Here is a 25373-nt window from a genome sequence, read left to right as displayed (position 1 = left end):
TTATTTCGTTGGTTCCATTCGATGCTGCTGGTCTTATGACACAATTCTACTTTCTTTCCCATATTGTTCCATTTTTCTGTTCCAATCTTGGAAATTTGCTTCCAAAAATCACATATTTCTACGTTGTCCAAGGCTTTTTAGCTTCCTCCCCTAAAACCATAGTCTCCCCATCAGCTTCACCACTTCTCACAGCAACAATAATTTCTGTCTCCCCGTCTCTCCCTATCCCACTACGACGTACTTCGTTCCTGCGTCTCTAGCTCAAGCATCCTTACCGCAGTACGCACCGCCCTTTCGATTTTTCCCTCGCCTCGCGCCGCACGCCGCAGCATAAAATGCTTCTGTCCCTGGCTCAACCCATTACCGTTGTCGCTATCTCTCGCTATCATTGTCTCTAATTTACTGAGAAAAATACGAACCGCCCGATGCGATGTCACTACGCTTGGCGTGTAGTGAAGAATTCAGTTTCCCCGGTGTTTATTCTAAGGTTGTATAAGTGGTTTCTTTCTGGGTAGAAGGGTAAACTGCCTTGAATTGCTGTGTTTCTCTTATTGGACGTGCTAGTCGTATATATAGCTTCAAAGTAACTGTTTGCTAGCAGATTCCATTCAGTTGAGTGGCCCATTTTCGGTGGTAAATCTCGTTCTTTTGCCTTCTTTCGGAGCCAATATCTATCACTATTCGTGTAACTCCGACGGGTTCACCAACTGGTCTATTCACTAAAATTACAAAAAGGTTGAAAGTCGACGTTCACAACGTGTCCGGCTCATTCAGCTATCCTCCCTAACTCATCGAACCATGGTTGTTCCCGAAGAAAACAGAGATGAGACTCTGCCTCTTATCCAAAGAACTCCAGATAACTTTGCACACAACCAAAGGTTCAGAGCTTCACGTTCTCCGTCTTCCATTGTTCGTTCGTCCAATTCCAGTCCAGCATTGAATAAGCTTCGTTACTCCGTCCCCACGATTAATCATGCTGTCGATAACGGCGAAGATCCACATGGAAATGGAAGTGCCAATCTAAATGGGCCAGCTCCGACCAGTGGCGGCTATGAAAATATCTCACCATACCACAGAAACTCCATATCTGTAAGTGAATTCTACAAGCAGAAGGAAGTCCCACAAAGGCCGTTGTTTCATCGTTTGCTTTCAAATCACTTCACGGTGACAAACCCCAACTCTCCACATGAAAATCTCATGTTACTACAAAATTCAAGTCTTAGTAACTTACAGCATAATAACGGTAGTACAGTATTCCACGACAATGCTAGCATGTACTCATTAGACCCTGAACAGCAAAATAGAAGGTTGAGCTTAATGAACTCGTTGAGACCCCAGCGTCTTATCGGTACTTACAAGGTATTGGCCAATTGGTATGATCTGTTTGTGGAAATTGACCTGGTCAAGAAGAGCTGTAAGAAGTACTATGAAGACCAAAACTATCTTATAATGAAATTCCAAGAAATAGACAATTTCTTAGATGCTGGAAAAATCCACTACAATATGCTCAGCAATTACGGGAATGATTCAGGAATCCTAGCCACCCATGTGGAGGTAGAAGAAGTGGATAGTCCTGTTGACTCGCCCTCGAAGCCTTCACCTACCGAAATGTCCAAGGTTGACTCATCAAATCTGAAATTTTCAAGATTTTATGACGTGCCAGGTAATGTGGATAACGATGGTTCTAAGTTCTTGGGATATGACGAAGAAGCCGATAATGCCAATGTCTTGATCGCCATTTTAGTTAATTTTGCAGTTAACTTCGTTCTTCTTATTGGTAAGATTGTCGTAGCCCTTCTTACTAATTCCATATCCGTGATAGCTTCATTGGTGGACTCTATTTTGGATTTCTTGTCTACATTTATCATCTACATCGTCAACAGATTGGCAACGAGCAGTGATTGGAAAGTCCAATACGCGTATCCTGTTGGTAGATCAAGATTGGAACCTTTGGGAGTTTTAATTTTCTCTATCATCATTATTCTTTCATTCTTCCAGGTTGGACAGGAATCATTTAAGAGACTCTTTATGAGTCTTCCGGAGGATAGACATGTCGTGAAGATTGGATTCGACGCGATTGCAATTATGGCTCTCACAATTCTCAGCAAGTTTGGCTGCTGGGTTTGGTGCTCCAGCAGCAAGTCTAGTTCGGTACAAGCATTAGCACAAGACGCAATGACGGATATAATTTTCAATACGGTTTCGCTATTAATGCCAGCTGCTGGCTACTATCTCAACATATGGTGGTTCGATCCATTGGGTGCGTTGTTGTTGTCCTTCTACATCATTATTTCATGGTGTGTGACCGCATTTGAACATATTGACAACTTAACAGGAGCTGCAGCAGATCCCTTGGATTATAAAGTTATATTATATCTTGCTTATAGATTTGCTGAACCTATTAAGCAGATTACTTCTTTAAAGGTATATCATGTTGGAGACAACTTAAATGTGGAGATTGACGTTGTGTTTGCGTACGAGGAATTCGATTTGTCATTTAAAGACTGTCACGATATTGCAGAGGCTTTGCAATACTCGATAGAATCTTTACCGATGGTGGAAAGAGCGTTTGTCCATATTGACTATATGGAGGGAAACTTCAAGGGACATTTGAAGTGATCTACTCGTAACAATGCTTGACATTAACAACGATTAAATCTGTGTAAAGCATCTAAACGATGCAATTATTTATTTATTGGAAAGAAATCACTATATTAACAATTTTATCACTTTCCGATTATTTATTTATGATATATACATAAGTCTATAATTTCTAATCGAGACACTTTAAGGTAAGTTCTCATATAAATAATTTTCCAACCCAATCTTGTACTTCGTAATGATGTCATCCTGGTTATCCTGTCCGACTCTGCTGAACTTTTGAATCAAATTCCTGATATCTTTGATGATCACCAGATAATCTTCGGAGGATGCGGATATGTCTGACACATCTGGTTCCTCCAAAAGTTTTAACTGATCAGTATCCAAGAGATACTTCACGATATTGATAAGACAAATACCACAGAAGTAAAAGCAAAAGTGTAATTGATCTGAAAGATATGCAAAATAAGAATCACTTTCAATGACATTTATAAAACGGACGACGTTGTAAGAATATTGAATCATCTTCAATAACGTGATTTTGTCACTGTTCTGTAATATGAACTGAATATTGTTTTCATCGTAAAGCTGAGACGTAGCAATTCTGCTACTGCTGCCATTATTTGGAGACTCTTCCTTTCTACTTGGCTTAATGATCTGTGACTTCTGGTAAACATACGAATAGTGTGCAATTAAGTTGCAGAAGTTGTAATTCAATTCAACAAATTGTAAGCCCGGCTGTGTGAACAAGTATTCCCATTGTTCGTACCATAGCCTGATTTCTTCTTTCACAGCAAGAAAGCTACTTTCACACTCCTTCATCGTCTCTGCACCTGCTACACTCAGATTAACCTGAATATAATTGTACGCAATAAGAAGAATTCCGATTTCACTTACCATTCTGCCATCGAAATTAGTAGCACTTGGTAAGCTCAAGGTTGAAGTACAATAATTGAGTCTAATCTCGTCGACAACGCACATCCTACCAGAGAATACGCATTGAATGAGGTGGACGAGACACATGTGGTTGTAGATACGGAGAACCGTCAATGTCTGGTGTTCATCTGAATCTAGTTCATCGTATAGAACAGTGAAAGGAGCATTATTAGCAGTCATAAGAGTCCTAGGCGATGCATCTTTGTTGACAGCCACACTCTTGAAGAGAGTTCCAAAGGTGGATTTCGTTATAAAAGTAGTTAAGCCAATACTGGAAAGGAACCACGGATCCAAGTTGAAATCTTTCAAGCATTCATCTAATTCGTCTTCAAGTAATGAATCATTATCTATAGTAGTTGGAACTATAGAAGACAACGAAAACAGATAGATAGAGAGAATAACCATAGCCTGAAGAAACTCAATTTCTCCACTTCCATCTGTAGCTCCATGGAAGGCCCCGTATCTTATCAAAGCCTTATCCATGTCTCTTATTAGTTGCTTTATGAGATCTTTATATGTCTTCTTCTTCCGGTTGAAATTAGCTGCGTCGCCAGGGTTTATTCCATTTAGGGAGTATCTAAGTGACAAGCAACAACAGGTCGTGAGTAATAACGACGACTTGTTTCTGATTCTTTCAATGAGAACCTCCGTCGAAAGTGTCTTGGGGAACGAGACCCACCTTCCATAATTCTGTCTAAAGTCATTCATCAAGTCTATAGCTTCGGACTCACTTAGAATTTCCAATGAGAGTAAGTCTTCGCTCAGGTCAAAGTAATTATTTTGTCTCACTCCTCCTGATACTGTCGATAGGTTCATCAAGTTGAGAAGTGGTCTTGGTATATACGTAGCTTTCACTTGGTTGTTTATCACTGAGAACGGGGACATTTTCAGAGTCGCTGTTGGAGACTGAAAGCTAAACTGATTATCAACATTATCACTTTCTTCCTCCTCATAGATACTATAATCACCATTCAGATTTTCCAATGGAGCTTGATGTGCTGTAGAACTGGCAGACTCTGGAGGAGGAAATGATTTACCGTAAAGCTGATCTAAAAACTGAAGTGATGGTGTACTGGGGACTGAAGATTTCTTCATTGAGCTGGCAGCTTCAAGTAAGAGCCTAGCGTCATGAGCAATCAATTGGTGGTCCATATTTTGGTTTAAACTGGTATTTTCACCTGCCAATGAATTGTTGGTACTACTATTTGATGTCATACCTGTGCTTCCGGTGTTTTTCATCATGGATATAACTTCATGAATACCATTGTAAATTAGATCCAATTTTCTGTTAGTCTCGGCCTGGTCGTTTATTATAGTTGTCAATGAACTAGCACTTGGTGTCATAGGCATAGCCTCCACTGAAAACTCAAATGAACATGGCTTGTTGAGAAAAGTACATCGCAAACAAGACTTGTTCTCCGGTGAACGAAAGCACCGAGTTTTCTGTTTTCTGCATAGGTCGCAAGCCTTTAGTGTTCTCGTCGCCTGAGCTGCCTTTCTATTCTTATTTTCACCTGCTGAAATCAGCTCTGAACCGGTCTTTTTGGTGTTCTTTCGTTTTTTGGTTTTGGGCTCGTTCGGCTCCTCCGCGGAAGCGGCACCATAATCGACGTTGGTAGAAGTATTTGTCAATGTCGAGATATTTTGAGGTATTGATTCTAATGAGGCAACCGAAGAGCTTTGAAACTGTTGCTTGACCCTATTCACGTGGTTTTGTCTTAGTTGGTTATTCATTTTGAAGAAATTTCGAAATCACGGTGGCTATTACATATATATAATGGTTGTAGTGTTAATACTGGGTGTTTTCAGTGGGAAGAGCACTGTGATAAGTCGTTGCTTTTCACGATCTTTTCAATTTTTTGGACTGGGAAAAATAAGAGTAAATATCACCAAAATTTCTAGCTTTAAGACTCTATACAGCTCTTCGTGTAGACTTCCTAACTAGAAATATCCCATTAAACACCTAGATTCGACTAAAAATTATGAAGCAGATAAGACTGAAAAATCTGAATGATAACAAAGTTCGGTATTATGCAGGTTTGATCTTGGATAAGACAAGAAAAAAATGAGACATTTTATGTAATGGAAGAAAGAAGAAAGCATCGGAGGGACATCACCACAGAAAATTTAGTTGAGATCAAAATGAGTTTTGAGCGTCGACATGCCATTTTTTGGCAATTTTCAACACATAATTCAATTTATAAATTATGCATTTCGGCTTTACTATAGCTAAAAAAATACAGCTATATGAAATACCTCCAAAAATCCATTGTACTAGGGGATCCTACCTAACAGTCGCACTCTCAGAGAAAGTCCGACATTTCGCGACATAATTAGTACATGCAAGCATGCACATACTGCTGCACTGACGGACTTTGGTATAATGGCTGCGAAGGATTTGAAGATGGTAGTGTTTGGTGGGTTAATATGGTAGACGGTAGATAGAAGAGATGATCCCGATTAGATGGCCCTAGGGAGTATACGAGGAAGGAGAAATCTGAAGGAGAAATTTCGAAGGAGAAAATTTGATACTGAGATCAAGGCAATTTTGTATGTGTATGAATGAGGATAGTTGCATTTGGCGGGTTGAGGCTACAATCTTTGAAGTTATACTTTTGAAGTTATATTTTTAGCTATCCATTGACGTCTCCTCCTATTTATCATGATCTCACCTTATGCTAAGGACAAGGTAAGTCATAGTTCCTTTTATTGGAAATGCCACAAGTATTCGTTAAGGGTCAATTTAAATTGGTAAGCTACAACTTTTTATCCACAGCGACTATTCAACAACGCCAAGTTAAGAGTTGAAAAAACATTGCAAAAGAAAGTTGCTTGCCGTAAATATGAATCGACCAACCATATGATTTGTATAATATTTAAATCGTAGAGTAGAAACCCCTATTTTCTTCTTTTATTCAAAAATGTACCGTTACGATGAACAGCAAGTATCTGGATAGGCTAAAAGTAGCCAGTAGCCAGCTCCATTACTTTTTACTTCAGTATGTCCGACTAGCATCTTCCTTAATTACTAGCGGCCGTACAACACACCAATTCAGTCACATCAACTTGTATTTCACAACCTCACTTGGCTTGCTCTTGTGTCGCATAATCAAGTCCATGCTTTGAATTTTCACTCCTCTATTAATCATGAGGTGGTCAAAATCAAATGTACCCTTGTATCTCAAAATTCCCTCTTCAAACTGATTTTTATCCTTTATTACAAATTCCCCCGTGAACACGACGTTATAATCCCGGTTCTTATTTACAATCAGATTATCTTTCATGTCCACGATGGGAACCTCATGTATGCTGCCTCTGGATCTATCACGAGACTTCATTTGTGCCTCTGTATCCAAGTGATCGAGTTTTAATCCCACTTGAATAAGTATGCCATTAATTATGGAACTGATATTGATCAGTTTCACGGTCCAGAATGCATTGTACGAAGTCCTTTTATCTTCAACTTTTGATTTCTCGATGTCTATTTCAATTCCGGAAATACTTGGGTATTTCGTTTCAAGCCAGATCTGGAATTTAGAGTCCTCTAGACAGTTCACTGTTAGAGGAAGTCCGAAGATCTTCTTAACTCTAATATTAGAAGAGACCTGCTCCAAAATGGTGAATTTAATGTTGTCCTTTTCGAGTATTTCCAAGTAGTTATTCAAATCTGATTTAGAAGACTTGTTGAGTTGTGCCATTTCTGTCTGAAGATAAGCGGCATAGTCTCTGTCCAAGTAGTTTAAGCCTCCTGGGAAAGAAAATGTCTTTTGGTAAAGCAAGTTGCTGTTGAGCCAAAGCGGTAGAAATATGTGCTTTCTTGAGATGGACTCGTTGGAATCTTCCTCGTTAAACTTAACCAATTGTATTACCACGTATAATGCCATGGACAATGTACTAGATGTCGCTATGAGAATGAAGATCGTCCGTAACGACAATCTCCGGTTGTCTTTAATGCCGGTAGAACCATTGCCCACCTTGGAACCGTTTGCAATTGTTGATTGGATGATGGATTCCCGGAGCAATTGGTCATATTTCTGCTTCTCGTACTCCTGTTTGTACAGATGGCTGGAGCAGTTGCTTTCGTTGCGCCTGACTAGATTTCGGGATAGCACTGGAAAGGGTCTATAACTGGGGTTTCGTGTGATGTTCCATGACGATTTCAATGGCGATCTTGTGGAGGAGCTCACTGAACGTAGTACTATTCTTGAATTGCATCTAAGTGGAAGCATCTCCCCAGAAGATAGATAGTGTGTGCGTTAACTAGATCTGCTATAACTATAACAACTATAACTATCACAACACAATACACTAATAAAACATCGGAAGGTTCCTCCAAAGCAAACATGGCTTCACATAACAAGAAGGCATATAGTTCACCACTTGATCATCCTATTGGAACCAACACGCAGAGAGACCGGAGTTTGACAATGAAGTGGTTGGTAGCGCTGGGATACGGAGAAGGAGAAGAAGCTAGCTTGGAGTAATTGTAGGGGGTTGAAGAGGAGTAAATGGGGAGTATATCGATAAGGGGAACATACTGAAGAAAGAAGTTGTAAGGGGGATGCTGATATCTGTGGTATGTATAGATATAGATCTTTTTATATATATATATATATATATATATATATTTGCGTGTATGTGTGTTTATGTATGTCTATCTATCTATCTATATATAATTATATATATATCTTGGCCATAGTGAGAAGAGCCTACGGAGTAAAAAAAGGTGAAGGAAGTAATGTATGGCACGAATGGAATGTTCCATTCCAGAATGAAATAAGCCGATATAAGCGGCAATAGGTGAAATGCGGTCCAGAGAGCTCTATCGGTCGTCTAATAACGGTAATAATCTTTGTGTCTTACAGGCACCATAATATAAATCGGAAGCTGATTCTGATTCTGATTCCCATTTCAGTTAGAGAAAAGCTTAGACGTAGGCTCATTTAATGTATGAGGCGGGCTTTAACTCTGAAAGAGAAACAACCATGTCCGATGTAACTTTTCTCAAGAACGAAATAATATGAGCTCTTGTCATGAAAGAAACTTCTATATTTGAATGAATAAAAGAGAGTAGAACGTAGCCCTGTTCAACCAACCTGGGACAAGTCTATCTGTATATACGACCCTAAACTACTAAGAGTCCACTTGACCTGTCTTTTTCTTGCTTTCTGGTCAAGCCCTCATTTCACCTATGATGAGACTTTATTTAGAACACCTACTACACCTGTCCATCATTAATGTTACCTTCCGTGCTTTGATACTAAACCTTCCACTCTGCTTATAAGTCCAATCCGGAGCGCAATTTAAGTTGTCACGTGATCGTGAATTTGCGCTAATTTCAACAGAAACCATCAACAGATGACATAGAGACGTAAGGGAAGTGATGATCATATTGGAGGAGAATCACTATTACATTCAGAAGAACATTTAAGCAAAGTAGAGTGTACTATGAGATTCATAGGTATACTTTCTTGAGCATAACAACCGGTAACTACCCCAAATTCCTAAAATTTTGTTGAATCTAATTCCCGGAATCGGTTTACAGCAATCCAACTTGGGAGATTCTTTAAAAAACAGGAATAATCGTTGATAATTTGTGTATATAATTTTTCCTAACTTATAATTCTTTTCAAGACAGCAATTTGTTATTTTATTGCCAAGTTTTAACAAATAGATAGAGACAAAGAAAACTTTAAGATTCAACAATTTATGTAGGATACAGACATTGAATCGAACATAGCCACATTATAGCTAAACCTTTCTAATATACTAATTATTACACACACAAATGAAGATCGATAATTTTGCAGCCTTCTGGCCCTTTAGTAATGTTTTGATCGAAAGTACACGCCTTTAGAACTCACGTGACATAATCAGCGGCACAGGTTTTTAAATAAGCTCCTTACCTCAAATGTTGGGCGTGTAGAGGCAAATATAGCGTCGTGTCCAAACCAGTATTTAACTTGTATAGAGAACTATAAGCAGAATAATTCTACATCTTAGATCATAAGAGTTTTGACAAGGTTTTGGTAGCACGTTACTTGATTCAAACGTTCTGTTGACTTAAGAGTCTTGAAAAAGTGGAAGTTGTTATATGTAGTAAAGCTAAACACCAGTACCGCCGAATGTATACTGGGGGGTGAACACTGTTATGGTCGTGCCAGACACAACTATAGCTACGTAATCATTTACGTAATATGATTCTTACCATTGGTACTGCATACCCATCATCAGTATACCCATAATTTGCAATAAACCAATCTTCCAAATTAAGTCCTGAAACTTGAGTTGTAAACTTTGTTGAACGGGAAGTGGATAGGACTATTGCTATAGGCTTTTACATGTTTGAAAAAATATAAATTCATTTGAATAACTTTCGGTCATTGCATTTTTCTCATTTAACTAAAATTCTGCAATCATAGAACCTCTACTGTTTAATCAGGACAGTTTCATTATATAAATTGTTCCTTAGACGCTTTATTGTAATATCTGATGTATCAGCGCATTGCTCTGGCTTTGTAATAGTGATTTACTGAGAAGCGGCAGGAGTGCTGATGAGAGAATAAATGATTATGATATCTTTCTTACAATCTTGTTGGAAAATTCTGCAACAATATCAAGAAGAGATTCAATGATTTTATTGCTTGTTAAAACCCATTACTAAGATCTAAGCTTGTGTTACCATGGTTAATTACGTTATAGTTCCAAAGTACTGTTCACGCAGTAGTAATGCTTGCCACTAGCTTTGGATTCTTTGAGCTTATTTGCAAAACATGGACTGTAAACTGCAGCCTTGGTAGCAGGTGTGATATATGTTGAATAAGTACACTTCTTCCTTAGAAAGACTGACAGTGCCAAAGAGAGATAAAATGGGCTCAATGATTAATAATCCATTTTTTTTGTCATTATGGTTAAAGATAGAATGAAAATGGAACGTGTCTGACTTATTCTTCCGAATGTGACTTGAGGCATCCCACATTTTCAGAATGCTTCTTATTAATAGTCTCTTCAAAAGCTGGCGTTGAAGACATGCAGACCATACGTACACCTACATGGCGGCTCACAAGAAGATAAATGATATAAGAATAATCACTGTCAATTCATTCAATAAGCCTCTTGCACCCACACTACGCTATTATTAGAGTAGAATGACCGCAAAAGTTAATCGACATTTTCGTGATAATGGTTGATTTGAATATATATATGTATTATAATCGAAATTATAACCATACCATTGCATTAATTATGAATTGATCACTATGGAATTATTGGATTCCAATCATTGTCTTTGAAATGGAAGAGATTTGCACTGTTTCTATCGGAGGGATTCTTAGTTTTCTTAATCAAAACTTGCCCAGTCCAATTCCTTGGAATCTAGTTGTTCCAAAAGCTTGAACATCTCTTCTTCGGCCTTTTTATCTTGCTGCTCCTTCTGTAGCCTTCTCTGCTTGGCCTCCTCTTCTTTAGCTGCTTTAATTTCACGCTCTCTTTTTTGACGAGGAGTTTCGTACTTCGATGATTGCCTCAGCTTAGGAGCATTAACCTTTTGAGGCAGTGACTTTTGAGGTATTTTCTTGCGATTATCACCTAGTGATAGTTGACCAAGCCTCTCAGCCATTGTCTTTTCATTCTTACCTGAGCTTCTTGGTGGAGTGGGCAATGCTTGCTCTTCCTCCGATTCGTCGTCCGTAGTGACAAATCCATCGTCGTCGTTTTCCTCTTCATCTTCCTCCTCAGATTTCTTTAATTCTTGTATGTCAACGTGAGCATCTTTTTCGATTTCTCCTTGTCCATGGTCTTTTTTGGCGGTATTACTGCGACCTCCATTATGACGATCATTTCTAGGTTTTCGACTACGAGATTCATTGGTCGATTGTGGATGCTGTTGCTGAAGATGGTCGTGACTCTTTCGCCTGTGATCTTCTCTACGTGGCTTCGGCCTATATTCATCCTTCTGAGATGACTGATGATTGTGCTTTTCTCTATGAGCTTTAGGGCCCTTTGGTATACTCTTCGATGGAGAAACAGGTTCTTCCAGCTTCGTTTCCTTGGGCTCTTCCGGAGCGTTAGCCCATATGCTCTGCAATGGCTTGTTTTTTTCGATTGTCACTGGCGTCGACCACTTGCTTTCCAATGCTGCTGGTTTCTTATTTTTGATCTTTTCATCCTGTTTCTTGGCCTGTTCCACCAAAGAATCATCAGTAGCCCATCTTGAGGCTAATCCAGACATAGCGGCTACGATTTAGTCAGTTGTATAATATGATTTACAAGACTTCAACCCCACTTTCGGCCAAATAGATAATTTTAACGTATTGTTCACTCCTCCTTACTCTATCAAACACAAACAACATATATCATAACAGGAATCTATCACTTCCTCATAGTTCTTCCTTAGATTAGTTCCCATACATAGGGGGTGGGGATTAGATGCCGGAAAGAACACTGTTGGTGGTGTCTGCAGGAGATAGAAGATGCCATGAGATATTCGAATGGCGTAGAGTAGGTGAGGTGGATGTGAATGATGTGATTGATGTGATTGATGTGAGGAGGGAGAGAAGAGAGAGGAGAGAGTGGATGGAGAGGAGGGAGAGGAGGGAGAGGAGGGAGAAGAAATGACGATTTTGATACGATATCTTCGATCTGTATCTCATTTGAGTGTTTGGAAAGAAGGTAATCAAGAGATGAAAAGATTGGGGCTTGAAAAGCCAATTGAGCCTATATTTTAGTATGGGCGTCCCAGTTCAGTGGAATGCGGTTGACAACTAATAATATGTCAGTTACATAATAATGTACCGATGCTCAGGTCAGCTCAGGGCAGAATTTTACATCACGTGACTTGACCCAATAACTCCTGTGTACCTTAAACACCTTAAATGTGAAAGAGGAGCTATTGATGGGGCTCGCATCGAACTGTCAAGTAGATGCTTGTGACCTTCGTGCTAGGTCCACAGGCGTCGCTGCTCGAGAAACAGAAAATGTATTCAGGAAGTGCCTTCCAATGGCTAAAATTTGCCCAGACGACCAATCCGGGGGAAGGTGCACGCATCAAATTAGGAAGTTGGCATTGTACAGGCGGAAGATGAGCCAGTGAGTAAGCTGGGTGGGAATCTAGCTACGGAGAGAAGGATAGAGGTATTACTGAAGAGACCAAAATCAAAAGTTAAGGAATAGTCCGAGTTCATAGCAGAGCCTTGAGGTGGAATAATATTGATAAACGAGATAAAACAGAGAAAAGAGACGATGCTTATTCAGCATTGCAATTAACCATGTGTGGTAAGTGCTTACTCACAAATTAATAAACCAGGGCTAATGTAAGTATTACCGGCCGACAGTGAGTCCGAAACCGACCGGAGATTCCAAGGACAGAGAATGAATTAGAGCCCATGGAAGACATCCAGTTGTGGGGCAGAAGAGGCCCGTGATTGAAGTCAAAACGTGGAACTCCGAGGGGGTAGAAATTGCAGGCGAATAGAAGTGTATGTGACAGCATAAGCAGAGTAGTAATAATGTAGTAAAAGAGTAGTAACGATCACTCTAGCTTTGGTCAGTAATTGTAAGAGCATCAGATGGTTCACCACCACGTAACTACACCGGTCGGTCGCACTGGCGGACAGGAGGGCTCGCGGCGGTACAATTAATAATTTGGTCTGGAATGAGATATTTCTCACTAATTAGAACCACAGAGTGACACAGGCACACTAAATGACCAATAGAGAACTATGCTGTTTGCAGAATACAGAATACCACATTAGGTGGGAAATAATATGGCATAGCATGTAAACAAAAAATGAAGCGAAGCCTTAAGAAATTGAATGATAATTCTATTCACATATAATATGTTGACCCATTGAATCAGCAGAAATAATGTATAATGTATAATGTATAATGTAAAATGTAATATCCAGCGCATTACAGAGGAGTACTATAACGTTATAAATCTACATGAATAGATATTTAGAGTTTTACATCTTCACCTTTTACATTAATACACTCAGCAGACCACACAAGACACAACATGAAAAAAATGATCACCTGTCACTCTCAAACCTTCCTTCTATTCCTCTTCTCACGTGAATGTCCCATTATTCTACTCTCCCACAGACACAGATTCACATACACTCTCTCAGCTACACCAACCCAACCACTCTCTCTAACCTACCACTCTCTCACTACTCTCACTACTCTCACTACTCTCACTACATCATCTCTCTCTATTACACCAACTCCTACTACACCCACCCAACTCTGTAACCGCAGCTTCAATCGCTTCTCTCCCCCACCCACCGCACTCACACTCACCACCCACACTCACTCACTCTACTGGGAGTTCTCCCGACCGAAAAATTGGGATCCTCACGCCGCCGCTTCTGCCCACAGAAAATATATAATAAAGGGACAATCCGCATTGGGGACAAATTATTTGCTGCCAAATGTCAATTGCTTGAACCGTCAACGCAATTGCTGGATTACACGCCGTATCTAATAGTAGCAAACTACCCAGAAACATCCGAAAACATCGCCATGTCTTCGTCATCCGATTTCAAGTTAGCCTCCGAGTTGTCAGCCTGGAAAACTCTCGAGCAGACCTACAAGTCTTCGGGCGAATCATTCAAGGTTAAAGAAGCCTTTGAAAAAGACCCTAAACGTTTCGAAAAACTCTCCAAAACTTTTACCAACTTCGACGGGTCCAAGGTCCTCTTCGACTTCTCCAAGAACTTGGTTGATGACGAGATCTTGGCCCAATTGGTCGCCTTAGCCAAGGAAGCCAACGTCGAGTCCTTGAGAGACGCCATGTTCGCTGGTGACAAGATCAACACCACCGAGGACAGAGCCGTTTTCCACGTCGCCTTGAGAAACAGAGCCAACAAGCCAATGTCCGTCGACGGCGTCAATGTCGCCCCAGAAGTTGACGAAGTCTTGCAACACATGAAGGAGTTCTCGGAAGAGGTCAGATCGGGCTCCTGGACTGGTTACACCGGAAAGGCCATCACCGATGTGGTTAACATCGGTATTGGTGGTTCCGACTTGGGTCCAGTCATGGTCACCGAGGCCTTGAAGCACTACTCCAAGCCAGGCTTGAACGTCCACTTTGTCTCCAACATTGACGGTACCCATCTCGCTGAAACCTTGAAGAACTTGAACCAGGAAACCACCTTGTTCTTGATTGCTTCTAAGACCTTCACCACCGCCGAGACCACCACCAACGCCAACTCTGCTAAGAAGTGGTTCTTGGACGTTGCTAAGGACAAAGCCCACATCGCTAAGCATTTCGCTGCTTTATCCACCAACGCCGAAGAAGTCTCCAAGTTCGGTATTGACACCAAGAACATGTTCGGTTTCGAGAACTGGGTCGGTGGTCGTTACTCTGTTTGGTCGGCCATTGGTTTGTCTGTTGCCATTTTCATTGGTTACGACAACTTCGACAACTTCTTAAAGGGTGCTGAAGCCCTTGACAAGCACTTCACTTCCACTCCATTGGAAGAAAACATCCCAGTGTTGGGTGGTTTATTATCAGTGTGGTACAACAACTTCTTCGGAGCTCAAACCCACTTGGTTGCTCCATTCGACCAATACTTGCACAGATTCCCAGCTTACTTGCAACAATTGTCCATGGAATCCAACGGTAAGTCTGTCACCAGAGGTAATGTATTCACCAACTACCAAACCGGAACCATTCTCTTCGGTGAGCCAGCTACCAACGCTCAACACTCTTTCTTCCAATTGGTTCACCAAGGTACCAAGTTGATCCCAACTGACTTCATTCTTGCTGCTCAGTCCCACAACCCAATTGAGAACAACCTCCACCAAAAGATGTTGGCTTCTAACTTCTTTGCTCAAGCCGAAGCCTTAATGGTAGGTAAGAACGAGGAGCAAGTCAAGGCCGAAGGTGCCACTGGCGGTTTGGTCCCACACAAGGTCTTTTCCGGTAACAGACCAACCACCTCTATCTTGGCCCAAAAGATCACCCCAGCCACTTTGGGTGCTTTGATTGCCTACTACGAGCACTTGACCTTCGTGGAAGGTGCCATCTGGAACATCAACTCCTTCGACCAATGGGGTGTTGAATTGGGTAAGGTTTTGGCCAAGGTCATTGGCAAGGAATTGGAAGACAACTCCAAGAAAGTTGACACTCACGACCAATCTACTCAAGGTTTGATTAACCAATTCAAGGACTGGGCCGATTAACTATCTGAAGAGCGGTCTAAATTGTGATTGAAGTGAGAAGAGTAATAAGGACTTCAGTCATTAGCTATTTCCGGGACTCTAAATGCTAGTATTTGTTTTAATAATGTTACACTATTGTGAAGAGATGTTGTAGGTTTCTGTAGCGAGAAGGGCTCATTAACTTGATGTAGCGTATCATCCCCGCAGTTGACTTCATATGTTGATTTGATATCTTGTAGTGAAATGGATATGGTCCACCCATAATTAAGTACCCCATAATCAAATGAGGGATGATACCTGAGGCTAAACCACTCTTAAAACTAGGATTTTCTTATGCAGACATTTAGAACGAACAAATACCTTCTCCTCTCTACCATCTTCCCCTTCATCATCATCATCTACTTCCATTATCACCTTCCATCAATTATATAACTCTAACCCATTAAAACTGGATGCAAAATATATATATATATATAACTATACGCAGGAACATCGAGGTGATGAATTTTTTTTGTGCCTTCACTAACAATGTATGGGAAGAGTATCAAATTGAATGAAGTAGGTTATACATTGGCGGTATCGAGTCAGAGGAAGACAGGCTTGATCCAAAGGATTGATAGGTTTCTGTGTAGTGTACTGTAGAATCCAAATTTAAAAGAAAAATGTCGGATAACGAGGACTTTCCTGCTCATTTGGAGCAACCAAATGAAGACTTGGATAACCCATTGAGAGTGATAATAGTGGTCAACTCGCCGTCTCATCCCGAAGGTGAGATGGAAGAAAGGTTGCTAGACACTATACAGAGCATAAATGACGTTAATACGTTTTTCGATACTTTTGATGAGAAGGTAGCCATACCCAATGAGGGACATATCAAATACGAAGTAGGAAGTGATGGTTTAGTAGTTATTGTGGTCGATACGATGGAGTTGAGAGATGAGGCATTAGGATTCATTGACGAACATGTGGCCAAAGTTAGTAGCAGCACCAACAAGAAACAAGAAGCCGAAGAAGGAGAAGAAGAAGTGGAAGAGTCCAAGTCCAACAAAAGAACCAAAGTTGCAAATTAAGGCGAAGGAAGGGTTTAATGAAGGAATAAAAGACAGAGTACGACAAGACCAACAAATGACAATATAGACAGCAACAACGATGTACTTTTGGCGATTATTCCATAGTAATCACAGCCATTTCCATGTATATTAGTAAATTCCAGACACAGTTGAGTTCTCGAAGGTGTTTGTGTTTAGAGAGTATAGATTTCAAGTTCAATACAGAAGATCAGTGAATTATATCTATTAATAACAGTATTGCAAAACCATTATTAGTAACACAGTGTTGAAATGTGGATCTAAACGGTTTGGAAATGTTCACATGGACTGATGGTTGAGAGTAGAAAGGAATGCTAACACTACAACGAGCTCTGAGATAGTAAAAGTCATAGTAATAGTTCTCTCTGGTTGAATACTCCACGCTTGCAATTACGAATTGCCAGATCGTAACGGTATACACATAATGTTATTCCTATCCTGCTGGTAATATAGTGCTGCATTATCCCACTTATATTTTCGATATTAAAAGAAACTACTAATTGTCTTCTTCCTTTAACACTGGTAGTTTGAAAGAAGAAAGTATGAGTTAACACCAGTATTATTGTCAATAAGGTCAGTCTGTCTAATTAAGTCGTTAATGGATATGCAACAGCTAATTTATATTTAGTCGTTAGTATTGTTAATATACTTAAGGGACTTTGTATACTTAATGCACTTAATAATATACTAAGTGACTGTATATATATATATATATATATATACGTAATTGACTTAAAATACGTAATTGACTTAGTATACTTAATCGGCTTAGTATACTTAATTGAGATAATATACTTCATTGACTTACTGTATTTAATATACTTAATATACTTAGCATACTTGACATACTTTACATACTTAAAATACATTACATACTTTACATACTTAACATACATTACATACCGTAATATACTTAATACACTTAATATACATAGTATACTTAATTGACTCAATTGACTCCATTGACTTAGTATAGCAGCAGCTGAATTATATAGCAACATAACTGACTTAGTATGCTTAACATACTTTCCATGCTTTCCATACTTTCCATACTTAACATACTTATCATACTCAGCTCCACAGTAAAAGACCCACTACTATTTCTCACTACTGCGTCAGGGATGTTTCCCTGCTCACTTCTCAAACCCTCAACGGACTAAACGCTCACTATAAGGAGATATACAATATATATCATGTTCTTTCCATAGTTAGGTAGTCTAATAGTATCTAATCGAGCCATTGATCGAGTTCAATTCATCGTAGAACACCATAGAAGTTGCATTGGGCCGGAAATCAATTAAAAACCCGACTTTTGTTACCTTTCTTATAGAACTAGATCTAATATATCCACATTTATTAACTGCATCATGGAAGACTGGAGAAGAATCGACATCGACGCTTACGAGCCAGAAAACCACTTATCCAAGGAAGAATTAATACCAGATTTGCCTCCAACGTCCCAGGCAGATATAGTGGCCGTTTCTAAACAGGTCAGATCGGCATTGTCTTCCGGTCAATTCGTAGAGGCATTAGCTTTGGCATTGGACAGCGCTCCTTACATAGCCGACGAAGCGACCAAGAACCTACACTCGGAGACCATCTTCGAGATCTTATGTTCCATCAAGAACAACCACAACATCAACGACTTATCGTCATTTGTCAAGAAATTGGATAGCAGCCAACAGGATACTTTGGTGAAATACTTATACAAGACTATGGACACAAGCTATGGCCAAAAACAGGGTGGTTTGTTGTTGAGTTGGTTCGAGAAGACGATAGAAGTCACCGGATTAGGTCCAATTGTCCGTTTTATGAGTGACAGAAGAACCGTCTAGTCTTAGATATGTTGTTACGTTCAAATCACCAAAAAACTAGCCAATGTAAACCTATGTTATACTACAATGCTACAATTACATTCTTCACTCTTTGTATATTACATTACTAAAACAATATAAAACAAAAATTAAACGAGGGGGTAGGTATCACGTAGAAAACAGTAAACATTAGCTATTAATAGGGGGATAGGGTTAGAATTGGGACGTAACAGTCGTGCTGGAGTTATTAGAAGAGATCTTATGCACTTTATGCTTCTTGGAGTGAGATGACTTCTTTTTAAGCTTCTTTCCCTTGGACATGGCAGTTATCATTGACTTATAGTTGTTAGAAGGAGCCAAGATATTTCTCGATTTGTCAGGCGAAGACTGAGCCGACGAGCTATAGCTATCTGGAGTGTTTTCCTTACTACTTTCCTTATCGTTAAAGATTTCCGAAGGATCGAATGTGTGTCTAACCAAAGTAGGAGTTGGCTCAGGATACATTATGTTCATGGTGTCCAACAACGGAACACTGACTTCGTCCAAGAGCTCTTGCTTGTCAGACAACAATTGGTCCTTCTCGCGAACCATCAGGTCGTACTTATCAGACCAGTGGGAAGCTGTGCCAGCCAATTCATTTTCCAACTGTGAGATCCTTTCCTTTAAATCAGTGATCTCTTCTGTTTTAATAGACATAGCAGAAGTATGGGAGCCAATCTGGTCGTTCAAAGCGTTAACTGCGGATGAATAGCTGACATTAACTGATTCTAATTGGGACTTCAAGGTCGAAATCTCGGAAATGAGATTGGAAGCATAACCGTCTTTCTCACTCAATTCTCTTCTCATATTAGCAATTTCAGCTTCCTTCTGCTCCAATTGGTCGCTAATAAAGCCCAATTGAACTTCACTCTCCTTCATTGAGATTTCACTATTCTCTTGTAATTTTGCAGCCAATTCGTTCTGTTTTTCATTAGCACTATTTAACTGTTGCTGAAGATCCTTTATTTGATCCGACTTAGTTTCCAATTGAGATTGTAAAGACTTGTTTGAATCTTGCTCAGCAGCAATATTCAAACTCGATTCCTTTAATTTTTGAGTCTTTGAGTCCAACTCAGACTTCAACGAGGAAATGGAGTGGCCAAGTTCTTTCAATTCAGACCTCAAAGAAACAATAGTCTTTTCCTGCTTTGTAACAGTAGCAGATAAACTGCCCACATAGGTCTCTTTCTCTTGGATCAAAGATTGAAGCTTTTCCTCTTTCATTTGCAATTCGCTCTTTAAGTCAGCCACATTAGTAGATAAAGATTTCTTTTGAGTATTGTATTCGTTTGCTTGAATTTGAAGTTCGCTAACATTAGCCTTCAAGATTTCAACTTGCTGAGATTGAGTGATCTCTTGCTCTTTGATCATCTCCAAGTTTGCCTTCAAATCCTTTATTTCATTAAGCTCATTATCTCTTTTGTTGTTTAATCTTGCTAATTCATTTTCTCTTTCTGTCAATTGAGCAGTCAAATCAAGGATCTTCTCATTAGCATCACTCAACTCGTTACTGATCAAGCTCTTCTGCTCCATTTCTTTTTCGTATTCTGACTTCAAAGTTGTATTGTTCAATTGAGATAACTCCAAACTATCCTTAACAGTTTTCAATTCTTGTTTCAACATTTGGTTCTGTTGTTCCAATGTTGTGAAATTATCTCTAATCTCTTGAACCTTGGCTTTGAAATGACCGTAGTCATCTTTGAAAGCCTTGATATCAACCTTGAGTTCAGCTACGATGGATCGTTGCAGTTCTAATAACTGGTCATTATCTTCATTAATTCTTCTCAATTGGTCAATCTTGGAACGAAGCTGCATAATTTGGGAGTCTCCTTCTATAATAGTCAAGTCATCATGAGTCTCTGGCAATTCAGTGTTCAATTGGTCAACAAGGTCCCTAACATCCATTTTCAATTGAGCATTATCGACCTCAAGTTCGCTTATTGTCTTCTTCAAGTTCTTGATCTGGATTTCGTTGAAATCGTTCATCAAAGACTTACTGTTGTTGAACATAGGAGCCAATTTGCGTACAGGAGAAGAGTTGAGAATCATTCTGGATGGTGGTGTCGAAGGAGATCTCAACAGCTTCGGAGCGAGATTCGGCTTGTGCAATTTTGGAAGTTTCAAACCAGTTGAAGCAAGCTTCTTGCGGGCCAAGGCACTGTTATTACGAATTGGTGACAGTAAGGAAGATGAAGCAGTTGGCCTGGCATAGTGTGGAAATTTGGAAAGTGAGCTAGGATTAGGACTTTTAAAAGAAGAATCCAACGTGAAGTTACTAATAAGATCTGCTATGTTATGCAAAATAGATTTAGCTAACGAAGCATCTCCATATTTATCCAAATGTAAAATAATATGAACATTGCGAGCAGTGTCCAGTTTCTTAAAGATCAAATTGGTAATTAAATTGGAAGAGCGACCCGTCAAAGACTTCTTGGTCAACAATTGGGTAATCGAAGACATATTCATATTGGCAAAAGTATTTGATGAATGGGAAGAGGAGACAGTAGCTTGATTGGTTGCAACATCATCAAACTTCTCATTTCCCATGAGGTCAATATACGTCATTCTCTTGTTGCTGTAGAAGAAAGTAACAATTAAGCACGATCTAGAGGATTGAGTGTTTGAGTTGGTCTTTCTGGTCAACCTCTTCTCGAAGACGTGCGAGAGAACGTCCTGTCCTTTTTTGAGACAGTCTAACTTTGCTTTCTTCATGTGGTTTTCAAACGACAAGAAGTGCTTGACCTTTGAAGTTGTGTTGCCTAGTAAATCTGCAACATTATTGTTTTCAGTCAATTCGAATGCAGAGACAAACGAGATGACTTTAGCTTGGGTCAAATGATTGATCTTAGCATTAAGAATTTTTCTTAATGAAGTGGTTTTGCCGCTTCCAGTAGGGCCCATGAAAATGAAACACGAGGATTCATCAGTATCAACCAATTGCTTAAATTGTTGAATAGTCAGTGGTGTATATATCTGGGTGAAATCGTACTGTTTCTGTTCAAATTGAATGGCCGTATCTGACAAGACTTCGAACAACGGAGTTCCCACTTCTTCCTCCGAAGAGCGCTGTCCTGCGTTCTTAATCTGGAGATACAAAGGTATCGTTGACATTTTTCTCGATCGATACTACTAGAATTGGGAGAAGAGTGTAGTTATTATCGTTCTATAATATTTACCACCTTTTGTTGTCTTCAAATATGTCCTGCCGTGTAATTAATGTTGTCTTCATTAGAGATGCTAAATTGTTGTGTACCATGTTTACAAAATTACCCGATTTGGAAGTTATGATGTTGCAGCATCTTCGTCTGCTATTGTCGCAAAGAAGTGTCTAAAGTTGAGGTTTACATGAAGTATTCGACAAAACTGTTGAGACCTGGTGCGATGCAGGCCAATGTCGAAAATAGATTTTTATGACACAATTTAGAAATTAGCGTCGGTTATTTATTTATAAGCCCAGCACGTGAATGTCATCATATTAAGACAAGAAAGGTTAATTAGGGGGAGAGGCGATCATTGGAAATGAGACGAAGGTCTGGGGAAGCAAAGATCAACATGAGGCTGCTTCAAAAAGAAAACGGGAAATTACTTGGAAAGTTAGTAACTTAGTAACAGCCTTCATTAACCTAATTGGGTCTTCTGGAAGTCGTTGGGGCGACATACATCCTGACGAAGGGGCTCTTGAAACGTTGGAACAATTGATAAAAGTGGGGAGTCCCAAGGAATCTGCTGAACCCCTTCAATGGCTTCGTATTTTTTACATATGGGTTACCTGGTAGAGTCCAAGTAGTTAAAATTGAGAGTAACTAAGAGCGGGGGACCCGACAGGCACAATTACTCATTTGTATAATTTGACCCAACTGAAACAAAAGTATTGACGAAAAAAAATAAAAAGTAGTGCATCAAAGAGTGTGAGTAGAGATGTATTTCCTTGTTAGAGATAATTGCCATAGCAATATTATACAAGAAGAGTTTTTGGGGTATATCGGGGTATATTGGAAAGCGATGACATGGATGACAAAGGAAGGCAACCATATGGTGCCGTACAGGTATTAGGGGAAAGGAATAGGCAAAGAGAACAGTAAAGTTGAAGTTCTTGAAGGGGTGCACATCATCTATTTTGACTGCGAAAGACTCTATTGATGGTAGGAGCCATTTCAATGAGCCCTTCGGGTGGGAGCCTAGACCACCGCATCTGCAATTATAAAGAAATAAACTCACCGATGATTCGGATTGAAACAGGTCCAAGAGTTGATATAGAATCTTTCGGCCTAGTCGGTGGGTCCGCCTACTGACCCATCATTCCAGGAGAGGAATTAGACATGCCCGATTGCTAAAAATATCCTTAAGGTTTTAAATCCGTCATCCACACCATTACTACAGGCAATCACTAAAATTTTCACCCAAGAAGTGCTTTGTCATCGATTTAGCGATGGTGCTTTTGAAATACGGATTCAAGGTCATTCGAGAAGCTTACCATGCCATGGCAATTAAGCAACCCAGATGGCAACGTAATGACACCAACTCAAGTATAAGGGGTAATAATGTCCGTGGTAACACATGGCATGTGTCCCTAAGGCACTGTAATTATTAGGTATCATGTAGATCCAACAGTAGTCGTAGGGACAATCGGTGGTGGCACAAAAAATACTACCGGGAAGGAATTAGGCTGCGGTAGACTGCTGTTTAGCACGATGAAGTGATGAAATCCGGTTTTCTCATTTTCGAACCTGAGTATGAGCAACATGGTTGGATGCCAGCGTGACGTGAGAGTATAGTAATAGGGACTGGTGTGACTTGTTGAACAGGAGTGAATCCGTGTGGGCCAGAAATCGGGGGTTATGGGAGCATCTCATGTTTAGATTAGATGACAGCCCAGTATTTTGGTTGCAACATTCTCAGCTGACGACCCTACCTAAGACAAAATGTCTGTTGTTTCTTTGATGTTTCTTTTAAATTCGTGGTGCCACCGGGGTGTTTTCCTGTTTACACCAGTGTTTGTTCGTTTCTCACATTGATAGTGAGTTAGCTCAAACCAGATTGTACCTCAGGCCTTTTTTTGGTTGCCTCAAGATGGCCCGGATCTCGCCAAAACACTCCTCGAATGACCGTATCAATACCCCCCAGCACACACACCGTCCTGTAGACAACTACTTTCTTGCGACGTGCACCGCCTTCAGCAAGAAATAAAAAAAAAGAAAAAGAAACCACAGCCAGCACCCACAAGCAAAATGGTAAACACCTTACTCATTTTTCTCCCCCGATACACTCTTTTTACACTTTCTCTCACTAAATGCGAAAAAACTTTCACTCCCATCATGCTGCACACACTCTCAAATACTAAATTATCTACTTCACACACTCTCACATATACTAATCTCAACTCCATACACTCTCGCGAGTTGCTATACACTCTTGGGACTTGCTATACACTCTTGCCAGTTGCCATACACTCCTTTCCTACTATCCAACCCTCTCCCAACACTCACCACACTCTGTTAATTAGTCGGATTGTCAATTGTCGTTTCTCGTTTTCTCGTTTCTCGTTTCTGTTTTTTTTTATTATTTTATTTTTCTCTCACTAAATTCTCGCAAAAGAGTCTCGATTCTGTCGATTCCGTCGAATCTGTCATCTCAACTCTCGGTTCTCGCCCAATTTTGCTGCCATTTGCTCCCCGTTTCTCATCATTTCTCACCCATTTGCTGCCATTTTCTCCCATTCTCTCCTGTTTTGCTTTGCTCATGTTCGTTTGACACGCCGCCCACACGAGCCACCCCAAAAATTTCTCATTCTCACTCGCATTCGCATCTGCATCTGCATTCTCATAACCGACATCACCACCACCTCCCACCTCCCTCCTCCCACAATTCACCCACTTATTTACTCTCACACACACACTCTCATACACTCTCACTCACTAACTCACACCCTCACTCACTAACTCCCTCACTAACTCACCACTAACTCCTCCTCATGCCTACCGCCAGTGCCACTAGTTACTACCAGGACTGTACGCTGCAAAAAAATTTTTAGCGCCTAGACTTTGGGAGTCAGAAGCAGCCAGAACGGCTAGGACTGGTGATTTAATGATTTGATATTCGTCTTCTTCTTGTTTCTTGTTCTTCTTCTTTTCTGTTCTGTAGGCCAAACACTCTCCCCTTTACTGTTCTAACATTTCTTCTTCCACAAGAACCCCGTTGGTACACTTCAGATAATTTCCAGTAACATCCATTCGAAACGCTAACCGCCGCTCGAACCGCTACTGCTGAATAAACCAGGGAATAGAAGAAACTCTAGGACTCATCCAAGGAAAAGGAACAAGACGGAAGATTCATCATATACCACGAAATCCCAGCTATTTGCCACGGTATCGTCGTATATTTGCATCTTATAACTCATCCAGTTTGGTTATAAGCTTTGCTTCTTCGTCTCTCCTGACACACACCAGTGACATAGTCGTCTAGTCTCTAGTGTCAGTGCAATCACAAGAACTTGGACTTCATTTCAGGAAACAGAAAATCTGGTACTTTTTGGTTTCATTCAGTTGTAACTAGGTACTAACGTGTTCCCAGCAGTAATAATCTCGATCTTTGCTGCTCTACAACACAGGGAATATATTCACTTATATATCCTTTCAGCAGTCCTTCCGCTCACTGCTAGCGAAGTTCATTCAAGAAATCACCACCGCCACTACGACACAGCTGTGTTACTAATCGTTGGTGTTCCGCCCCC

General features: G+C 40.1%; 8 protein-coding genes across 8 annotated transcripts; 4 read left to right on the top strand and 4 right to left on the bottom strand. All coding sequences in view use genetic code 12, as the record gives it.

The window, feature by feature from the left end:
• Positions 1-798: 798 nt before the first annotated feature.
• On the top strand, positions 799-2787 carry RJT20DRAFT_150495 (uncharacterized protein; the record flags this gene model as incomplete). The annotated part of the gene is made up of 3 exons (XM_064919025.1): positions 799-1089; positions 1114-1563; positions 1594-2787. 3 exons carry the CDS (start codon positions 799-801, stop codon positions 2617-2619), a joined length of 1767 nt encoding a protein of 588 aa, XP_064774505.1. The 3' UTR covers positions 2620-2787.
• On the bottom strand, positions 2788-5271 carry ZCF19 (Zcf19p; the record flags this gene model as incomplete). The annotated part of the gene is made up of 4 exons (XM_064918799.1): positions 2788-4450; positions 4506-4551; positions 4716-5040; positions 5149-5271. The coding sequence occupies 4 exons, from the start codon at positions 5269-5271 to the stop codon at positions 2788-2790; spliced, it is 2157 nt and encodes a 718-aa protein (XP_064774504.1).
• A 1322-nt stretch (positions 5272-6593) lies between these two features.
• On the bottom strand, positions 6594-7766 carry RJT20DRAFT_135179 (uncharacterized protein; the record flags this gene model as incomplete). Its single annotated transcript, XM_064918378.1, has 1 exon — positions 6594-7766. One exon carries the CDS (start codon positions 7764-7766, stop codon positions 6594-6596), a length of 1173 nt encoding a protein of 390 aa, XP_064774503.1.
• Positions 7767-10696: 2930 nt separating this feature from the next.
• FGR50 (Fgr50p) lies at positions 10697-11864 on the bottom strand. The gene has a single exon (XM_064920173.1). It carries the CDS (start codon positions 11765-11767, stop codon positions 10877-10879), a length of 891 nt encoding a protein of 296 aa, XP_064774502.1. The 5' UTR covers positions 11768-11864; the 3' UTR covers positions 10697-10876.
• Positions 11865-13966: 2102 nt separating this feature from the next.
• On the top strand, positions 13967-15847 carry PGI1 (glucose-6-phosphate isomerase). The gene has a single exon (XM_064917253.1). It carries the CDS (start codon positions 14059-14061, stop codon positions 15721-15723), a length of 1665 nt encoding a protein of 554 aa, XP_064774501.1. The 5' UTR covers positions 13967-14058; the 3' UTR covers positions 15724-15847.
• Positions 15848-16184: 337 nt separating this feature from the next.
• On the top strand, positions 16185-17075 carry RJT20DRAFT_44481 (uncharacterized protein). Its single transcript, XM_064920174.1, has one exon. The coding sequence runs from the start codon at positions 16365-16367 to the stop codon at positions 16770-16772; it is 408 nt and encodes a 135-aa protein (XP_064774500.1). The 5' UTR covers positions 16185-16364; the 3' UTR covers positions 16773-17075.
• A 933-nt stretch (positions 17076-18008) lies between these two features.
• On the top strand, positions 18009-18757 carry ARC15 (Arc15p). Its single transcript, XM_064917252.1, has one exon. It carries the CDS (start codon positions 18158-18160, stop codon positions 18623-18625), a length of 468 nt encoding a protein of 155 aa, XP_064774499.1. The 5' UTR covers positions 18009-18157; the 3' UTR covers positions 18626-18757.
• On the bottom strand, positions 18722-21901 carry RJT20DRAFT_44407 (uncharacterized protein). The gene has a single exon (XM_064920172.1). The coding sequence runs from the start codon at positions 21752-21754 to the stop codon at positions 18818-18820; it is 2937 nt and encodes a 978-aa protein (XP_064774498.1). The 5' UTR covers positions 21755-21901; the 3' UTR covers positions 18722-18817.
• Between the last annotated feature and the right edge of the window lie 3472 nt (positions 21902-25373).

This window comes from Scheffersomyces xylosifermentans (genome assembly GCF_036884685.1).
Source record: "Scheffersomyces xylosifermentans strain CBS 12540 chromosome Unknown RJT20scaffold_4, whole genome shotgun sequence".
In the NCBI taxonomy this organism is placed as follows: domain Eukaryota; kingdom Fungi; phylum Ascomycota; class Pichiomycetes; order Serinales; family Debaryomycetaceae; genus Scheffersomyces; species Scheffersomyces xylosifermentans.
The sequence above is the reverse complement of the archived record's forward strand: the minus strand, read 5'-3'. Positions and strand labels throughout refer to the sequence as shown.